Consider the following 19313-nt stretch of genomic DNA (forward strand, 5'->3'; position numbering starts at 1 on the left):
GAGAAGTTCTGGAGGAGTTCCAGAGGTTCTGGAAGGGATCCAGAGGGGCCTCACAGCGGGTCTGGAGGTTCTTGAGAAGTTCTGGAGGCCTTTGAGTGATCCTGGAGAAGTTCTGGAGGTCCTGAAGGAGTTTCAGAGCTTCTGGAGGAGTTCTGGAGCTCCTGGAGGAGATCTCGAGAAGTTCTGGAGGTCCTGGATGGTCCTGGAGGCCTTGGAATGGATCCAGAGGGGTCCAACAGCGGCTCTGGAGGCCTTTGAGTGGTCCTGGAGAAGTTCTGGAGGTCCTGGATGGATCCAGAGGGGCCTCAGAGCAGCTCTGGAGGGTCTGGAGAAGTTCCAGAGGCCTTTGAGTGGTCCTGGAGAAGTTCTGGAGGTCCTGGAGAAGCTCTGGAGAAGTTCCAAAGGTTCTGAAAGCCTTGGAATTCATCCAGAGGGGCCCTCGGAGCGGTTCTGGAGAAGTCCCGGAGGTTCTGGAAGCCCTGGAGTGGTTCTGGAGGAATTCTGGAGGTTCTGGAGGAATTCTGGAGGTTCTGGATGGGATCCAGAGGTGTCCTTGGAGCAGTTCTGGAACTCTTGGACTGATTCTGGATCTCCTGGAGATGTTCTGAACCTCCAGAATAAATCCTGGACCTCGTGGATCAATATTGGATCTTCTGGATCAGTTCTGAACCTCCTGGCTCAACTCTGGATCTCCTGGAGAGGTTCTGGATCAATTCTGGATCTCCGGGGTAATTTCTGGATTCCTGGGAGTTCTGACCCCAGATCATTGACCCCAGGATCTCCTGATGAGGTTCTGAACCACCTGAATGTCTGGATCAACTCTGGACCTCCAGGCTCATTCTGACCTCTGGGTTAAGTTCTGACCCCCGGCTCGTTCGGGACACCGATCATCTGAACCTCCAGGATCATCTGGACTCCTGGAATCCGTCTGGACCTCCGAGGTCTGACTCAATTGATTCTGGACCTCCTGGATGGTTAAATTAGTCTTGATCTGGCTCACGATCTCTGATGTTTGACTTCTGTCATTCTGCACTCGATCAGTTCTGACCTCGGATCTCCTGAAGTTAAACTCGGATCTGAACCTGACCTCCGATACTCTGGACTCTGAATTGAACTCAGGATGATCTGGACCTCCTGGATCGGTTCTGACTCTATCTATGGCTCAATCTGGATCTCCTGGAGATGTTCTGACATTCTTGGATCAATTCTGACTCCTGGTTCTGACCTCCTAGGTCTCGAATTCTGGACTCATCGGGATCTCCTGAGATGTTCATGAACTCCCTGGATCATTCTGGACCTCCAGGATCAATTCTGGACCTCCTGGAGAGTTTGAACCTCCAGGATTATTCTGGATCTCCTGAAGGTTCTGAACCCTGAATCTGATTCTGGCTCAATCTGGACTCCTGGAAGTTCTGGAACTTCTGGATCATTCTGGACCTCCGGTCAATTCTGGACCTCCGAGGTTCTGAACCTCCAGGATCTATTCTGGACCTCCTGAGATGTTCTGAACTCCTGAAGTTTGACTCCTGGATCAATTCTGCACCCCCTCATTTGGATCATGTTTCTGGACAATTCGACTCCGGATTCTGAACCTCCGTCAATTCTGACCTCCAGGCATATCTGAGTTTCCTCGGATCATTCTGACCTCCAGGATCTTGCAGATGTTCTGAACCTCCGAATTGATTTGACTGATCTGGACATCCAGTATCTGACCTTGCTCACTGACTCCGGATCATTCTGGACCTCCTGTCATTCTGGATCAATTCTGGACCTCCAGGATTCATCTGAGATGTGAACCCCAATTCTGGATCAATCTGACTCCCGGCTCGTTCTGGACCTCCTGAGTTGACTCGGATCAATTCTGGACCTCCTGGATCATCTGAATTCCTGGACTTCTGGAATTCTGGACCTCTGGAGACTCGAGTTCTGGACCTCCTGGAGATGTTTTGAACCTCCAGGATCAACTCTGGACCTCCCGGCTCAGTTCTGCCCCTCCAGGCCCATCCCGGCCCCTCCACCCCTGATTTTCCCCCATCTTGCCCCCAGTCACGACCCCCCCTCGCCCCCATCGCCCTCCCAGTCTCCGGCCCTGCCCTTGGCGGCCGTTCCGGAACATTCCGGCGGCTCCAGCTTGCAGGAGCCGGAGCGGCCGACGGAGGCGCCGTTGGTCTGCGAGCAGACGTGGGCCTTGCCGCGGGCCTTGGGCTGGGCGCCGTGCAGCTTGTACTTCATCAGCAGGAGGAAGATGAAGACGAGCACGGAGGCGACGATGATGCCGCCGATGACGATGATCATGGTGCCGCCCAGGAAGTGCGGCTGCGGGGAGCGGCAGGGCCGGGGCGCCGCGCGCGTGGAGAAGCGCGAGCAGCCCAGGGCGCGCGTGGCCGGCAGGGAAGAGCGCGCCTCCGAGAACACGGCCAGCACGCACAGCTCGTAGTGCCGGCCCGGCGCCAGGTCCGACAGCGAGAACGACGAGCTGGGCGCCGGGATCATCCTGGGGAAAAATAAAACAAAAAATTGCCATTTTTTCCCCATTTTTTTAGGATTTTTTCCCAATTTTTTAGGATTTTTTTCCAATTTTTTAGGATTTTTTTCCACTTTTTTCCATTTTTTTCGCATTTTTCGGCCATTTTTCCATGGTTTTTGACCATTTTTTCCCTATTTATCAGACACTTCCTCATCCCTATCTCCCATTTCTCCATCACCTCTTCCATCCATTTTTCCCCCAAATTTCCTGCCAAATTTCCCTATTTTCCAGCTAAATTTCCCAATTTTCCCTGCGTTTCCCATTCCCAGCCCAGGGCGCGCGTGGCCGGCAGGGCCGAGCGCGCCTCCGAGAACACGGCCAGCACGCACAGCTCGTAGTGCCGGCCCGGCGCCAGGTCCGACAGCGAGAACGACGAGCTGGGCGCCGGGATCATCCTGGGGAAAATAAAAAATAAAATTGCCATTTTTAGGGATTTTTTTCCCAATTTTTTTCCATTTTTTTCCGCATTTTTCGGCCATTTTTCCATGGCGTTTGACCAGTTTTTCCCTATTTTTCCAACATTTTTCCATTCATTTTTCCTAATTTTTTACATATTTTTTCAAATTTTTTCCTTATTTTTCAGCCGTTTTTCCGTGTTCTTTGACCCCTTTTATCCCTATTTCCAGACACTTTTCCAACTCTACTTCCCAATTTTCCCAACCCTTTTCCATCCATTTTTCCCATTATTTTCCCATATTTTCCACCTTTTTTCCATGTTTTTCAGCCATTCTTTCCCTATTTACCAGACCCTTTCTCATCCCTATCTCCCATTTCTCCATCACCTCTTCCATCCATTTTTCCCCAAATTTCCCTATTTCCCAGCTGAATTTCCCAATTTTCCCAGTGTTTCCCATTCCCAGCCCAGGGCACACGGCCAGCACACACAGCTCGTAGTGCCGGCCCGGCGCCAGCTCCGACAGCGAGAACGACGAGCTGGGCGCCGGGATCATCCTGGGGAAAAATAAAAAAAAAATTGCCATTTTTGGCGATTTTTTTCCCATTTTTTTGGATTTTTTTTCCATTTTTATAGGCGATTTTTTTCCATTTTTTTAGGATTTTTTTCCATTTTTCTCCTATTTTTTTTCCACATTTTTCGGCCATTTTTCCATGGTTTTTGACCATTTTTCCCCTATTTTTCAGACATTTTTCCATTCATTTTTCCTAATTTTTTACATATTTTTTCAAATTTTTTCCATTTTTTTTCTATGTTTTCCAGCCATTTTTCCATGTTCTTTGACCATTTTCTCCCTATTTCCAGACACTTTTCCAGCTTCACTTCCCAAGTTTCCAGACCATTTTCCATCCATTTTCCCCCATTTCTCCATGTCTTTTGGCCATTTTTCCATGGATTTTTCACCCTTCTCTCCCTATTTTTAGACACTTTTTTAGCCTCACTTTCCAATTTTCCAGACCCTTTTCCATTCATTTTTCCTAATTTTTCCATATTTTTTCCGAATTTTTCCACATTTTTTCCGTATTTTTCAGCCATTTTCCCATGGTTTTTGACCCCTTTTATCCCTATTTTTAGACACTTTTCCATCCCTATCTCCCAGTTTTTTTAGACCCATTTTCCCAAGTTTTTCACCCAATTTTCCCTTTTTTTCCAGTCACATTTCCATATTTTTCCACCTTTTTTTCCATGATTTTTGACCATTTTTCCCTATTTTTAGACCCGTTTTCATTCCTATCTCCCAGTTTTTTCAAACCCATTTTCACAAGTTTTTCACCCAATTTTCCAGCCACTTTTCCATGATTTTCAGCCATTTATCCATGGTTTTTTTGATTCTTTTCTCCCTATTTTTAGACACTTCTTCATCCTCACTTCCAAATTTCCCAGACCCTTTTCCATCCATTTTCCCCATTTTTTTCCACCACTTTTCCACATTTTTCCAGCCATTTTCCCACGGTTTTTGGTCCTTTTTTTCCGTATTTTCCAGCCCCTTTTCCGTGGTTTCTGACCTCTTTTTTCCTTGTTTTTTCAGCCTTTTCCCAATCCTTTTTCACACGTTTCCAGCATCTTTTCCACATTTTTCCATCCCATTTTCCATCGTTTTCAGACCCATTTTCCACCTGGTTTTCCACATTTTCCATCCCCTGGGCTCCAACCCTTTTCCGTATTTTTCAGACCCTTTCCCACTTGTTTTTCCACATTTCTCAGCCATTTTTTTTTTTCACATTTTTCATCCTCTTTTCCATTTTTTCCATCCCTTTTTTTCACATTTCCCCCCCCTTTTCCCACATTTCCCACATTTTCCACATTTCTCACTCATTTTTTCATTTCTCACACGTTTTTTTCACATTTCCCACCTGGTTTTTTTCCCCATTTTCCACCTGTTTTTCACATTTACCACCAATTTTTCCACATTTTCCACCAATTTCTCCACATTTCCCACCTGGTTTTCCACATTTTCCATCCCAACCCGTTTCCATATTTTTCAGACCCTTTCCCATCCATTTTCCCACCTGGTTTTTTCCCCTTTTTCATCCTCTTTTCCAAATTTCACACACTTTTTTCCCCATTTCTCACCCGTTTTTCCACATTTTCCATCCCCTGCTCTCCAACTCTTTTCCGTATTTTTCGGACCTTTTCCCACCTGTTTTTCCACATTTCCCCTCCATTCTTTCATTTCTCACCAATTTCTCCACATTTCCCACTTGTTTTTCACATTTTCCATCAATTTTTCCCCATTTCCCACCTATTTTTAAATTTCTCATCCATTTTCCCACATTTCCCACTTGTTTTTTCCCATTTTTTCCACATTTTCCCCCCAATTTCTCCCCATTTCTCCCCATTTCTCCTCATTTTCCACCCATTTTTCGGGCTAAAATCACCGATAAACGAGGATCTCATCAGCCGAGCCATTTTCCCACATTTCCCACCCATTTCTCCACATTTTCCCCATTTTCCCCCCATTTTTCCCACATTTCCCACCCATTTTTCCCCATTTCTCCCCCCACCCCAACCATTTTTGGGCTGCAATCACTGATAATTGAGGATCTCATTGGCCGAGCCATTTTTCCCACATTTCCCACCTGTTTTTCCACATTTCCCACCCATTTCTCCACATTTTCCCCACATTTCCCACCCGTTTTTCCACATTTTCCACCTGTTTTCCCCATTCTCCCCCATTTTCCCCCTTCCCCTCCCACCCCACAATTTCGGGGCTGCAATCACCGATAGACGAGGATCTCGTCGGCCGAGCCATTTTTCCCACATTTCCCACCCATTTCTCCCACATTTTCCCCCATTTTTCCCCATTCCCCCCATTTTCCCCTTCCCCTGCCACCCCACAATTTTGGGGCTGCAATCACCGATAAACGAGGATCTCGTCGGCCGAGCCATTTTTCCCACATTTCCCACCCGTTTTTCCACATTTTCCCCATTTTTCCCCATTTTTCCCCATTTCTCCCCATTTTCTCCCCCTTCCCCACCCACCCCTGCCACCCCACAATTTTGGGCTGCAATCACCGATAGACGAGGATCTCGTCGGCCGAGCCATTTTTCCCACATTTCCCACCCATTTTCCCCATTTCCCCACTTTCCACCGTTTTCCATTTCCCCTTCCCCTCCCACCCCCACATTTTCGGGTACAATCACCGATAAACGAGGATCTCGTCGGCCGAGCCATTTTTCCCACATTTCCCACCCATTTCTCCACATTTTCCCACATTCCCACCCGTTTTCCCCATTTTTCCCCCATTTTTCCCCATTTCTCCCCTCCCACCCACCACATTTTCAGGCTGCAATCACCGGTAGACGAGGATCTCGTCGGCCGAGCCATTTTTCCCCATTGTTTCCCCATTTCCACCCTCTCGCCCATTTCCCCCATTTCCCCCTCACCCATTTTACCCTATCCCCTGCCACCCCCCCACATTTTCGGGGCTAGCAATCACGATAGACGAGGATCTCGTCGGCCTGAGCCATTCCTTTCCTCCCACATTTCCCATCACTTCCCATTCTGCCTCCCTCCACATCCCCCCCCCACTCCCCCTTGGGGTACAATCCCTGATTCGCCCGGCCGTTTTCCACAATTTCCCACCATTTCTCCACTTTTCCCCCCATTTTCCCACATTTCCAGTTTTTTTCCCATTTCCGCCCCATTCCCCCTTCCCACCCCACCCCCAATTTCCGGGGCTGCAACACCCGATAGACGAGGATCTCTCGGCCGAGCCATTTTCCCACATTTCCCACCAAGTTTTCCCACATTTCCCACCCATTTCTCCACATTTCCCAGCCTCCCACCATGTTCCCATTCTCCTTCCCTTCCCGCTCCACCCACATTCGGGGCTGCAATCACCGGATAGAAGAGGGTCTCGTCGGATCTCTGAGCATTTTTCCCAGTTTTCCCATTGCCCCATTTCCAGTTACAATTTCCACCTTCCCATTTTCCCATTTCCCCCATTTTCCCATTTTCCCCTTCCCCTCCCCTCCCACCCACAATTTTGGGCTGCAATCACCGGTAGACGAGGTCTCGTCGGCCGAGCCATTTTCCCACTTCCCCATTTCCACTTTCCCCACATTTTTCCCACATTTTCCCCCCATTTTCCCACATTTCCCACCTCGTTTTCCCATTTTCCCCTTCCCCTCCCACCCCCACATTTTTGGCTAAAATCCCAATAAACGAGGATCTCGTAGGCTGAGCCATTTACCCCACATTCCCCACCTGCTTTTCCCATTTCTCCCCATTTCTCCCCATTTCTCCCCATTTTCCCCCCCATTTTCCCCCCTCCCCATCCACCCCACAATTTCCGTGCTGCAATCACCGGTAGACGAGGATCTCGTCGGCCGAGCTGTTGTACTGCAGCTGGTACATCCTCAGCCCCTCCAGGCCGTCCTGCGGCGGCCACCGCACCAGCGCCGACGTCGCCGTCACCTCGGCCACCACCACCCCGCCCCGCTCCCCCCTCTCCAGCTTGGACTCGTTGGAGAAGCTCGACTTGGCCGAGATCAGGATGTCCGAGGGCTCCGGCCCGGCCGTGGCCGCCTTCCTCCCCTCCTCATCCTCGCACTCGGTGCCGTTGCCCTCGGGCAGCACGCGGAGCTCCACGGGCGCCGTGGACTCGCCGGCGGCGTTGGAGGCGATGCACGTGAAGGTGCCCTGGTCGCCGGGCGCCGCCTCCAGGATGTCCAGGGTCCCGTTCTGGTACGACACCGTCCTGGAGGTGTTGGCCACCAGCTTGCCGTCGGGCGCGATCCAGCGCACGTAGGGCTCGGGGTCGCCCACGGCCTTGCACTTGAGCGAGGCGCTGTGGCCGGCGGCGGCCGCCAGGCGCGGGGTGCGGTGCGTGATCATGGGCGGCTCGCACACGAACTCCTCCTCGCGGATGCTCCAGAAGTATTTGCCCATCAGCTCCGGCGGCGACGCGCACGTCTCCAGGTCGTCCTCGCGCGTCAGGCGCCGCAGCCACACCAGCTCGCAGTTGCAGTGCAGCGGGTTCCCGCCGAAGCTCAGCACCAGCGAGCTCAGCGGCGAGCCCTTGGACTTGGCGTAAACGGGGATGCGGGAGAAGAGCGGGTCCGGCGGGATCTTCTTGAGCTTGTTGGAGGTCATGTCCAGCCGGGCCAGCTTGTGCAGGTTGGAGAAAATCCCTTCGGGCACGAACTCGATGAGGTTGTGATCCAAACTCACCGTGTTGACGTTGGACAGCTTGGCCACCGTGCCCCACGGGACATCCACCAGGTTGTTGTAGGACAGGTCCAGATCCTCGATGGTCTCCAGGAAATCATCCAGCGAGCGGGGCGAGATGAAGCTCAGCTGGTTATTACTCAAAATAAGATGCCTCAGATTAATTAACCCCTTGAAGTGCTCGTCGGTGATGGCCGTCAGGCGGTTGCTGTCCAGGTGCAGCGCGTGCAGCCCCCGCAGGTCGGCGAAGGCCAAGGGCATGATCTGGCTGATGGTGTTGCGCGACAGCGTCAGGTGGATCAGCTGCGTCATGTTGGCGAAGTCGCGGCGCCGCAGCACCGTGATGAAGTTGTCCATCAGGCGCAGCTCGGCCGTGCGCCGGTCGATGCCCGGCGGCACAAAGAGCAGCCCGGTCTTGGTGCACAGGATGGTGAAGGACGGCGAGAGGTTCTGGCACGAGCAGCGCTTGGGGCACGGCGGAGAACCCGGGGATGGAGCGGCAACGGCGGCCAAGGAGGAGGAGGAGAAGAAGAAGAAGAAGAAGAAGAAGAGGAGGAGGAGGAGAGGGAGCAGGAGCTTTTCCATCGTCGGGGAAAACGGGAATCTGGCAGGGGAATGGAGAAGAATCGTGAGTTGGGTGGATTGAGTCAAAAATTGGGGGAGTTGGGTTGGCAGTTGGGGGAATTGGGTTGAAAATTGGGGGATTTGGGTGGAAAATTGGGTGATTTGGGTGAATTGGGTGAATTGGGGGAATTGGGTTGAAAATTGGGGGAATTGGGTTGAAAATTGGGGGAATTGGGGAATTGGGTTGACAATTGGGGGAATTGGGTTGAGAATTGGGGGATTGGGTGAATTGGGTGAATTGGGTTGACAGTTGGGGGATTGGGTTGAAAATTGGGTGAATTGGATGAATTGAGTTGAAAGTTGGGTGATTTGGGTGGAAAATTGGGGGAATTGGGTTGAAAATTGGGTGAATTGAGTTGAAAATTGGGGTGAATTGGGTGAATTGGGTTGAAAATTGGGGGATTTGGGTGGAAAATTGGGTGAATTGGGTGAATTGAGTCAAAAATTGGGTGAGTTGGGTTGGCAGTTGGGGGAATTGGGTGGAAAATTGGAATTGAATTGAGTTGAATTGAGTTGAAGATTGGAATTGAATTGAATTGAGTTGAAAATTGGGTGAATTGGGTGATTTGGGTGGAAATTTGGGGGATTTGGGTCAAAAATTGGGGGTTTGGGTTGAAAATTGGGGGTTTGGGTTGCAAATTGGGGGATTTGGGTGGAAAATTGGGGAATTGGGTCAAAAATTGGGGGTTTGGGTGAATTCAGTTGAAAATTGGGGGATTTGGGTGGAAAATTGGAATTGAATTGAATTGAATTGAATTGAATTGAATTGAATTGAGTTGAATTGGGTTGAAAATTGGGTGAATTGGGTTGAAAATGGGGTGAATTGAAAATTGGGGATTTGGGTTGAAAATTGGGGGAATTGGGTGGAAAATTGGGGGATTTGGTCAAGTTTTGTGGTTAAAACCAAGTTTTCATTTCAAGAGTTTGAGGAAAATCAGTGGAGAGGGAAATCCCAAAACTGAGAAAGAAAAATGGGAAAATTTGGTGAAAATACGGCGGAAATATGGAGAAAAAATTGGGGGAATTGGGTTGAAAATTGGGTTGAAAATTGGGTTGAAAATTGGGGGAATTGGTTGAGTTTTAGGGTTAAAACCAAGTTTAGGGTCAGGTCCCAGCCCAAGAGGTTGAGGAGATTCCATGGAGAGGGAAATCCCAAAACTGAGAAGGAAAACTGGGAAAATTTCATGGAAATGTGCTGGAATTATGGAAAAAAATGGGATTAAATCCATGGAGGGATTGGAAAGATGGAGGAATTTAGGGAAAATTGGGAGAAATCTGTGAAAAAATGGTGAAATTTGGGATAAAACCAAGTTTAGGGTCAAGTTTTAATTCCAAGAGGTGGAAAAAATTTGCAGTTGTGAGGAAAATCCCAAATTTGAGAGGGTAAAATGGAAAAAATGGGAGAAATTCAGGAAAATTTTGATTAATTTGGGAAAAAATTGGGTTTTATTATTCCAGGGATTTTTTTTGGGGATTTTTTGAGGGATTTTTGGGATGATTTTCCCACATTTTTTTGGGTTTTGGGATGATTTTCCAATGGATTTTCCCATTAATTGGTTGGGGAGACATTTGAATAAATTTAAATAAAATTTTAAATTCTAATTAAAATAAGAATAAAGCAAAATATTAAACATTAATAAAAAGAATAATAATTAATTTCAAATTCAAAAGAATTCAAAAGAATTGAATGTAAAGAATTCATTTAAATAATTAATGATTAACAATTAAGGTCAATTCAGAATTGGAAGGGATTAAAAAGAAATGAAAAATAATTGAAGAAATGTTAACAGAAAAATCATGACATTATAATAATAAAGGGAATAAAGTAGTGGAAATAATGGTAAAATTTAAATCTAAAATATTATTAAATTTTAAAATTATCATTTTAGAATTAACAATCAGTTTTAAATCCAAAGAAATTAAAAATAATAATAGTAATAATCCCCTAAAAAGCAAAATAAATTAAGGATTAGTATAACAAAATAATAATCGCAATGAATAAAAATAAGCATCCATTCAAAATAAAAAACAATTAAAATTAATAGTAATATTAATGAATAAATAAATTTAATAATTAATAATAAGAGGAATTAAAAGAAGAGGAATAAAAATTATTTCTGATTAAATAATAGAAAATTTTAATTACTATTATGTTCAATACTAGAAATTAAACCAATAATTAAATAAACCCTATTAATTAAACCAACAATGAAATAAATCCTATTAATGAAGCTAAAGAATTAATTAATAAAAACTAATTAAATATAATCCTATTAATCCTTAAAGAATAAAAATTTGAATTCATCCCAAAACCTCCGTGAAATTCCCTTTTAGGAGAAAAAGTGGGAACTGGACAGGGCCAGGCCCAAAATTCCAAGATTTTAGAGAGGGAAAATTGGGAATTGGGGGGTAAAAGGCCCAAAATTCCAAGATTTTAGAGAGGAAAATTGGATTTGGGGTAGGCTGAGCTGAAAATTCCCCAAAATTCCTGAGGGAAAAGTGGGAATTTGGATGTTCCAGGCCTGAAATTCCAACATTTCTGAGGGAAAAGTGGGAAAGAGGGAAGTGCTGAGCACAAAATTCCAAGATTTCTGAGGGAAAATTGGGATTTGAGGCAGGCCAAGCTCAAAAATCCTGGGATTTCTGAGGGGAAAAAGGAGGATTTGGGGTAGGCCGAGATGAAAATTCCAAGATTTCTGAGGGAAAAGTGGGAAAGAGGGAAGTACTGAGCAAAAAAATTTCAAGATTTCTGAGGAAAAATCGGGATTTGGGGTAGTCCAAGCTCAGAAATCCTGGGATTTGAGGAGAAAAAAATGGGATTTGGGGTGTTCCAGGCCCAAAATCCGAACATTTCTGAGGATGTTTGGAGGATTTGGGGTAGGCCAGGCTGAAAAGGAGGATTTGGGGTAGGCCAAGGTGAAAATACCCACAATTCCTGAGGGAAAAATGGGGAAAAGGGAAGTGCTGAACCCAAAATTCCACGATTTCTGAGGGAAAATTGGGAATTGGGGTGTGCCAGGCCCAAAATCCGAACATTTCTGATGATGTTAGGAGGATTTGGGGTAGGCCAGGCTGAAAATTCCCAAAATTCCTGAGGGAAAAGTGGGAAAGAGGGAAGTGCTGAGCACAAAATTCCAAGATTTCTGAGGGAAAAGTGGGAAAAGGGGAAATGCTGACCACAAAATTCTAAGCTTTTGGAGGGAAAAATTGGGATTTGAGGCAGGCCAAGCTCAAAAATCCTGGGATTTCTGAGGGAAAAAATGGGATTTGGGGTGTTCCAGGCCCGAAATCCGAACATTTCTGAGGGGAAAAAAAGGAGGATTTGGGGTAGGCCAGGCTGAAAATTCCCAAAATTCCTGAGGGAAAAGTGGGAAAGAGGAAACTGCTGAACCCAAAATTCCATTATTTCTGAGGAAAAGTGGGATAGAGGAAAGTGCTGGCACAAAATTCCAAGATTCTGAGGGAAAATTGGGATTGGGCAGGCCAAGCTCAAAAATCCAGGATTTCTGAGGGAAAAAGAATGGGGTTGGGTTAGGCCGAGAATGAAAATCCAGATTTCATGAGGAAAATGGGAATTGGGGAAATGCTACCACAAAATTCTATGCTTTTGCATCGAAAAATTTGGGATTCGCCCAGGTCCAAGCTCAAAATCTGGGTTTACTGAGGGAAAAAATGGGATTTGGGGTGTTCCAGGCCCGAAATCCGAACATCTCTGAGGGGAAAAAGGAGGATTTGGGGTAGGCCAAGGTGAAAATACCCAAAATTCCTGAGGGAAAAGTGGGAAAGAGGAAACTGCTGAACCCAAAATTCCAATATTTCTGAGGAAAAACTGGGATTTGGGCAAAGCCAGGCCCAAAATTCCAAAATTCCTGAGGGAAAAGTGGGAATTGGGCAGGGCCAGGCCCAAAATTCCAAGGTTTTGGAGGGAAAATTGAGAACTGGGGTGTTCCAGGCCCAAAATTCCAAAATCCGAGGGCAAAAACTTCTCCAAATTCCAAGAAAACTTGGGGAATTTGGGATATTCACAGTTCCAACCAATAAAATTCATTTTTTTCCATCCCTAAATCCCATTTTGGGATTTTTTCCCCCCCATTTTTCCAAGCCCCAGGTGAACACTCCCAAATTCAGGTGTGGCCCAAAACTCCGGGGAAAAAAAATTCCTTTACAATCGGAGGATCCAGGAGTTAAAAAAACCCCAAAAATAAAAAAAAAAAATCGGATTTTTCCACCTGGAAAATCATTCCCGGGTTTAGAAAATGTGGAATTCCGGCCTGAATTATATAAGGCAAAGGGGGGTGAGGGGGGAATCTCACCCAGGTGCCGGAAAATCCCGATTTTCCAGGAAAAAAAGATGGAGCAACCCTGGAATGTTTCATTTTAAAGGTCAAAACCCCTCCAAAATCCCATTTTTCCCTTTAAAAAACAGCATTTCCCTTAGGAAAAAAGCGACTTTTTCCAGGCTCTAACCACCAAACTCCCCCTCGGGACTGCAGAATCCCGGGAAAAAATAAAAATATTGGCATTTCGGGCTGGTTTGGAGTGAAAAATGTGAATTTTTTATGGGGAAAATCTGGGTTTTTTAAATTCCCGGTGGGAATCCTCGGTGACAGCGCCGTGCCTTGTCCCCTGGGGGTGGGGATTTGGGGGAAAATTGGGATTTCTTTTGGGATTTGAGGGGTTTTTAAAAGGATTTGAAGGGGGAGAATCCCAAGCGCGGCGCCGCCGCAACGCGGGAAGGACGCGCCCTGCTCGGGGAAAAAAAATCGGGAATTGCAGGTGCCGGGAAAGGGTGGAAAAAATGGGAAAAAAGCACCAAAAACCGCGGGAAAAAAGAAATTAAACCCCTCCGGGGGTGGTTTTAACGCGGATTTGGGGAAAAATTGCGGAAAAAAATTGGGAAAAATTAAAATATTGGGGGATGGGGAGGGAAAAAGCGCCGGGAACACCTGGAAAAGGCACACCTGGATCGGCCCCACCTGGATGACACGGCGGATTTATGGCAGGCTGGAAAGGCTTGGAACCACCCCGAAAAACCCCCAAAATCCCTAAAAAAACCCTAAAAACCCCCAAAAACCCCGAGATCTGGAGGCGCCCTCGCTTTTTCCAGGGAAGGGTTAAAAAGCTGGAAAATTTGGGAGGGGTCGGTGCTGGAAAAGCGAGGGGGGGGTGTTTGATTTATCCTGATTTTATCCCGATTTTATCCCTATTTTATCCCTATTTTATCCCCATTTTCCCCTCATTTTACCCCATTTTTACCCCATTTTATCCCGAATTTATCGCGATTTTTCGCTGTTTTATCCCGGTTTTTCGCTGTTTTATCCCGTTTTTTCGCCGTTTCACCCCGATTTTTCGCCGTTTTTTCCCGGTTTTTTTCCCCCATTTTTCCCCACTCACCTTTCCCGCCGGTGCCTTCAGGGGGGCGGCGACCCCCGCGCCCCCCCCGGGGGTCCCGAGCCCTCCATGGCCGGGAGCGATCCCGGGAGGAGGAGGAGGAGGAGGAGCAGGGGGGGAACACCAAAAAAACCCGGAAAAAAAAAAAAAAAAAGCAGGAAAAGGAAGGGAAAAAAAAAAAGAAAAAAGGAGGAAAAAAAAAAAGAGGAGGAGGAGGAGGAAGAGGAGGAAGAGGAGGAGGAGGAGGAGGAGCCCCCGCCCCTCCCCCCCCACCAATGCGGCCGCGGGGAGGGGCGGGAGAAGGGGGAGGGGCGGGGGGAGGGGCCCCCGCTGGGAATTTTGGGAATTTTCGGGTTTTTTTTTTTATTTTTGGGATGGAAAAGGCGGGTTTTGGGAGTTCGTGGGTTTGTTGGGGGTTTGTCGCAATTCCTGTAATCCGCAAAATCCCGGGATTTTTGTGGCTGTCCCGAAATCCCAGAACTCCTGGAATTCATGGAATTCCTATACCCCTGAATCTCCAAATTCCTAAATTTCTGAACCCCTGAGCTCCCAAATCCCTAAATTCCTGAATCCTCAAATTCCCAAATTCCCAAATCCCTGGATTCCTGAATCCACAAAATCCCGGGATTTTCATCGCTGTCCCGAAATCCCAGAACTCCTGGAATCCCTGGATGCCCAAATTCCCGAATTCCCAAATCCCTGAATCCCCAAATTCCTGAACTCCCGAATTCCTAAATTTCTGGATCCCTGATTCCCAAAATTCCCCGAATCTCCAAATTCCTGGATCCCTGAATTCCCAAATTTCATCCCATTCCTTGGATCCCTGAATTCCTAAATCCCTGAATCCCCAAATTCCTGAATCCCGAAATTCCAGCCCCCTGAATCCCTGAATTCCTGAATTCCCAAATTCCCTGAATTCCTAAATCCCTCAATCCCCAAATTCCTGAATCCCCAAATCCTTGAATTGCCAAATCCCTGAATTCCCAAACCCCCAAATTCCCGAATCCCTCAATCCCCAAATTCCCAAAATTCCCAAATTCCCCAATTCCTTTAATCCCACCCCATTCCACCAATCCCACCCCCCAAATCCCACTCCTGGCACCGCCCACTGTCCCCAAAATGTCCCCAAGGGTCCCCAAAATGTCCCCAAAATGTCCCCAAGGGTCCCCAAAATGTCCCCAAGGGTCCCCAAAATGTCCCCAAGGGTCCCAACCCCCCCCATTGTCCCCAATGCCACCCCCAAATGTCCCCAAAATGTCCCCAAGGGTCCCCAAAATGTCCCCAGGGGTCCCCAAAATGTCCCCAGGTGTCCCCAAATGTCCCCAAGGGTCCCCAAATGTCCCCAAGTGTCCCCAGGTGTCCCCAAATGTCCCCAAGGGTCCCCAAATGTCCCCAAGGGTCCCCACCCCCCCATTGTCCCCAATGCCACCCCCAAAATGTCCCCAAAATGTCCCAAATGTCCCCAAAATGTCCCCAAGTGTCCCCAAAATGTCCCCAAAGGTCCCCACCCCCCCATTGTCCCCAGGGCCACCCCCCCCAAGTGAAACCCCCCCCCAGTCCCCCCTTGACGATGACAATGACAACGACAACAATGATGAAGATGAAGAAAGTGACAATGATGATGATGACGATGATGAAGATGACCATGACAATGATGATGATGACAATGACAATGATGACCACAACAATGACCATGACCATGACCATGATGACCATGACAGTGATGACGATGATGATGATGACCATGACAATGTGATGATGATGACGATGACAATAACAATGGCAATGATGATGAAGGTGATGACGGCGATGACAATGATGAAGATGACCATGACGATGATGATGACCATGACAATGATCATCGTGATGATGATGACAATGAAGATGACCATGACAACAACCATGACAATGACGAGTTAACGGTGATGACAATGACAATGATGACCACAACAATGACCATGACCATGACAGTGATGACGATGATGATGACGATGACAATAACAATGGCAATGATGATGAAGGTGATGACCATCACGACGATGACGGCAATGACGGCGATGACAATGATGAAGATGACCATGACGATGATGATGACCATGACCATGATGACAATGAAGATGACCATGACAACAACCATGACAATGACGAGTTAAGGGTGATGACAATGACAATGATGACCACAACAATGACCATGACCATGACAGTGATGATGATGACCATGATGTCCATGACAACGTGATGACGATGAAGATGACAATAACAATGGCAATGATGATGAAGGTGATGACCATCACGACGATGACAATGATGAAGATGACCATGACCATGATGATGATGATGATGATGATGATGACCATGATGACAATGAAGATGACCATGACAACAACCATGACAATGACGAGTTAACGGTGATGACAATGACAATGATGATGAAGATGACAACCATGATGATGATGATGATGATGATGACCATGATGAAGATCACCATGACAATAACAACGACAATCACGATGACCATGACCACAGCAATGGCAATGCTGATGACCATGACCATGACCATGACAATGGCCATGACGATGATGATGGCCATGACAGTGACCATGACAATGACCATGAACACGACAATGACAACAATGACGATGATGATGACGATGACCACAACGCCCACTCCTCACAGCCCCGTCCCCTCATCATGATAATGACAATGATGATGACCATGATGACCATGACCATGACAGTGACCATGACCATGACAGTGACCATGATGACAATGATGAGTTACAATAACCATGACCATGACCGTGACCATGACCATGACAATGATGATGATGACCATGACCATGACCATGACCGTGACAGTGACCATGATGACAATGATGAATAATGACAATGACCATGATGACCAAGACCATGGCAATGACCAGGGCGATGACCACGATGACAATGACCACGATGACCACAACAATGACCATGACAATGATGATGATGACCATGACCATGGCGACAACGATGACCATGACAATGACCATGACCATGATGATGATAATGACGATGACCACAAGAATGACAATGACCATGACCATGATGACCATGACCATGATGACCATGACCATGACAATGATGACCATGACAATGACAATGACCATGACAATGACCATGATAATGATGATGATGACCACAACAATGACCATGACCATGACCATGACCATGATGACCATGATCATGACAATGACCATGACCATGATGATCATGACCATGATGACAATGACGACCATGACCATGACAATGATGACAATGATGACAATGATGACAATGACCATGACGATGACCATGACGATGACCATGACGATGACCCCCCCTCACACGGCCGTCCCCTCACTGCCCTCCTCGGTGGTGACCGCGCTGCGTCCCCGCGTGTCCCCGCCCACGCTGGTGACCTCATCGCTGAGCACCCCCTTGAGCAGCGCCCTCCAGGAGCACCTCACCTTGCCCAGGCCCCGCCCCATCACCAGGTAGATGATGGGGTTGACGCAGCCGTTGACGTAGGCCAACCCCGCCACCGCCGGGTCCGCGGCCTGCGCGCCCCGGAACGCCGCCGTGCCCGGCGTGCCGGCCGCCAGCACCATGCCCACCACGTGGTAGGGCAACCAGCACACGAAGAAGCTGGTGATGACCACCAGCACCGTCCTGGTGGCCCTGCCCGACCTCCCCAGGCCGCGCCGCCGCACGCGGCTCAACAGGACGCCGTAACACACCGAGATGACCACGAACGGCCCCAGGAACCCGCAGAGGAACCGCACGGCGGCCACGGCCACCTCGGTGCCGCGCTGGTGCCGCCGCACGGCGTCGTAGGACAGCACGCAGGTGGCCTTGGCCGAGACGGGGTCGCGGCGCACGGAGCGGAACACCAAGGACGGCACGGTCAGCAGCGCCGCGGCCGCCCACGCCCCGGCGCAGACGGCGTGGGCCAAGGCCGGCGTGCGGCGGTTGTGGCACCACACGGGGCGGGTGACCAGCGCGCAGCGGTCGGCGCTGATGGCCGTGAGCAGCAGCACGCTGGAGAACATGGCCAGCACGGTCAGCGAGGGCAGCAGCTTGCAGGCGGCGGCGCCCAGCGGCCAGCGGTGGTCGGTGGTCAGCGGCAGCGCCAGGAAGGGCAGCGCCAGGCAGCTGAGCAGGTCGGCCAGGGCCAGGTGCGAGAACCAGACGCCGTTGACGGCGCGGCGCAGCTCGGACGCCGCCGTCGCCCAGAGCACGGCGCCGTTGCCCAGCACGCCCAGCGCGAAGATGGCGGCGTAGAGCGCCAGCACCAGGCGGTGCCCCAGCGGCACCTCGGCCGCCGCCAGGTCCTCGTACAGGTCCCGGTAGAGGTCGCGCCAGGTGTCGTTCCAGGTGCTGTTCCAGGTGTCGTTCCAGATGTTGGTGTCGCTCCAGGGGTCGCTCCAGGGGTCGTCCCAAGGGTACAAAGTGGCCATGGCGGGGTGGGGAGACCTGGGGGTGGTCAAGGTGGGTCAGGGTGGGTCAAGGTGGGTCAAGGTGGGTCAAGGTGGGTCAAGGTGGGTCAGGGGTGGGTCAGGGGTGGGTCAGGGGTGGGTCAGGGTGGGTCAGGGTGGGTCAGGGGTGGGTCAAGGTGGGTCAGGGGGGTCAGGGTGGGTCAGGGGTGGGTCAGGGTGGGTCAGGGTGGGTCAGGGTGGGTCAAGGTGGGTCAGGGTGGGTCAGGGGTGGGTCAAGGTGGGTCAGGGGTGGGTCAGGGTGGGTCAGGGTGGGTCAAGGTGGGTCAAGGTGGGTCAGGGGTGGGTCAGAGGTGGGTCAGGGGTGGGTCAAGGTGGGTCAGGGTGGGTCAGGGATGGGTCAGGTGTGGGTCAAGGTGGGTCAAAGTGGGTCAGGGGTGGATCAAGGTGGGTCAGGGATGGGTCGGGGTGGGTCAAGGTGGGTCAGGGGTGGTGAAGGTGGGTCAAGGTGGGTCAGGGTGGGTCAGGGGTGGGTCAGGGGTGGGTCAAGGTGGGTCAGGGGTGGTGAAGGTGGGTCAGGGTGGGTCAAGGTGGGTCAGGGTGGGTCAGGGGTGGGTCAAGGTGGGTCAGGGGTGGGTCAGGGGTGGGTCAAGGTGGGTCAAGGTGGGTCAGGGTGGGTCAGGGTGGGTCAGG

General features: G+C 49.2%; 3 protein-coding genes across 5 annotated transcripts; all 3 read right to left on the reverse strand.

Annotated features, from left to right (window-relative positions):
• Positions 1 to 2046: 2046 nt before the first annotated feature.
• Positions 2047 to 2493, reverse strand: LOC135441694 (leucine-rich repeat and fibronectin type-III domain-containing protein 3-like). Its single transcript, XM_064701239.1, has one exon. The coding sequence runs from the start codon at positions 2491 to 2493 to the stop codon at positions 2047 to 2049; it is 447 nt and encodes a 148-aa protein (XP_064557309.1).
• A 110-nt stretch (positions 2494 to 2603) lies between these two features.
• LOC135441697 (leucine-rich repeat and fibronectin type III domain-containing protein 1-like protein) lies at positions 2604 to 14311 on the reverse strand. 3 transcript variants are annotated; one of them, XM_064701242.1, is made up of 3 exons: positions 14173 to 14311; positions 7292 to 8758; positions 2604 to 2922 (listed from the first exon to the last, which is right to left on the reverse strand). In XM_064701242.1, the coding sequence occupies exons 2-3, from the start codon at positions 8737 to 8739 to the stop codon at positions 2748 to 2750; spliced, it is 1623 nt and encodes a 540-aa protein (XP_064557312.1). In that variant the 5' UTR covers positions 8740 to 8758; positions 14173 to 14311; the 3' UTR covers positions 2604 to 2747. The 3 variants fall into 3 exon arrangements, with proteins under 3 accessions (XP_064557312.1, XP_064557311.1, XP_064557313.1); XM_064701241.1 differs by lacking the exon at positions 2604 to 2922 and adding an exon at positions 2980 to 3478; XM_064701243.1 differs by lacking the exon at positions 2604 to 2922 and having other exon boundaries at positions 7288 to 8758.
• A 3074-nt stretch (positions 14312 to 17385) lies between these two features.
• LOC135441695 (C5a anaphylatoxin chemotactic receptor 1-like) lies at positions 17386 to 18658 on the reverse strand. Its single transcript, XM_064701240.1, has one exon. It carries the CDS (start codon positions 18642 to 18644, stop codon positions 17529 to 17531), a length of 1116 nt encoding a protein of 371 aa, XP_064557310.1. The 5' UTR covers positions 18645 to 18658; the 3' UTR covers positions 17386 to 17528.
• Between the last annotated feature and the right edge of the window lie 655 nt (positions 18659 to 19313).

The sequence above is a fragment of the Zonotrichia leucophrys genome, unplaced genomic scaffold (assembly GCF_028769735.1).
Source record: "Zonotrichia leucophrys gambelii isolate GWCS_2022_RI unplaced genomic scaffold, RI_Zleu_2.0 Scaffold_433_42608, whole genome shotgun sequence".
In the NCBI taxonomy this organism is placed as follows: domain Eukaryota; kingdom Metazoa; phylum Chordata; class Aves; order Passeriformes; family Passerellidae; genus Zonotrichia; species Zonotrichia leucophrys.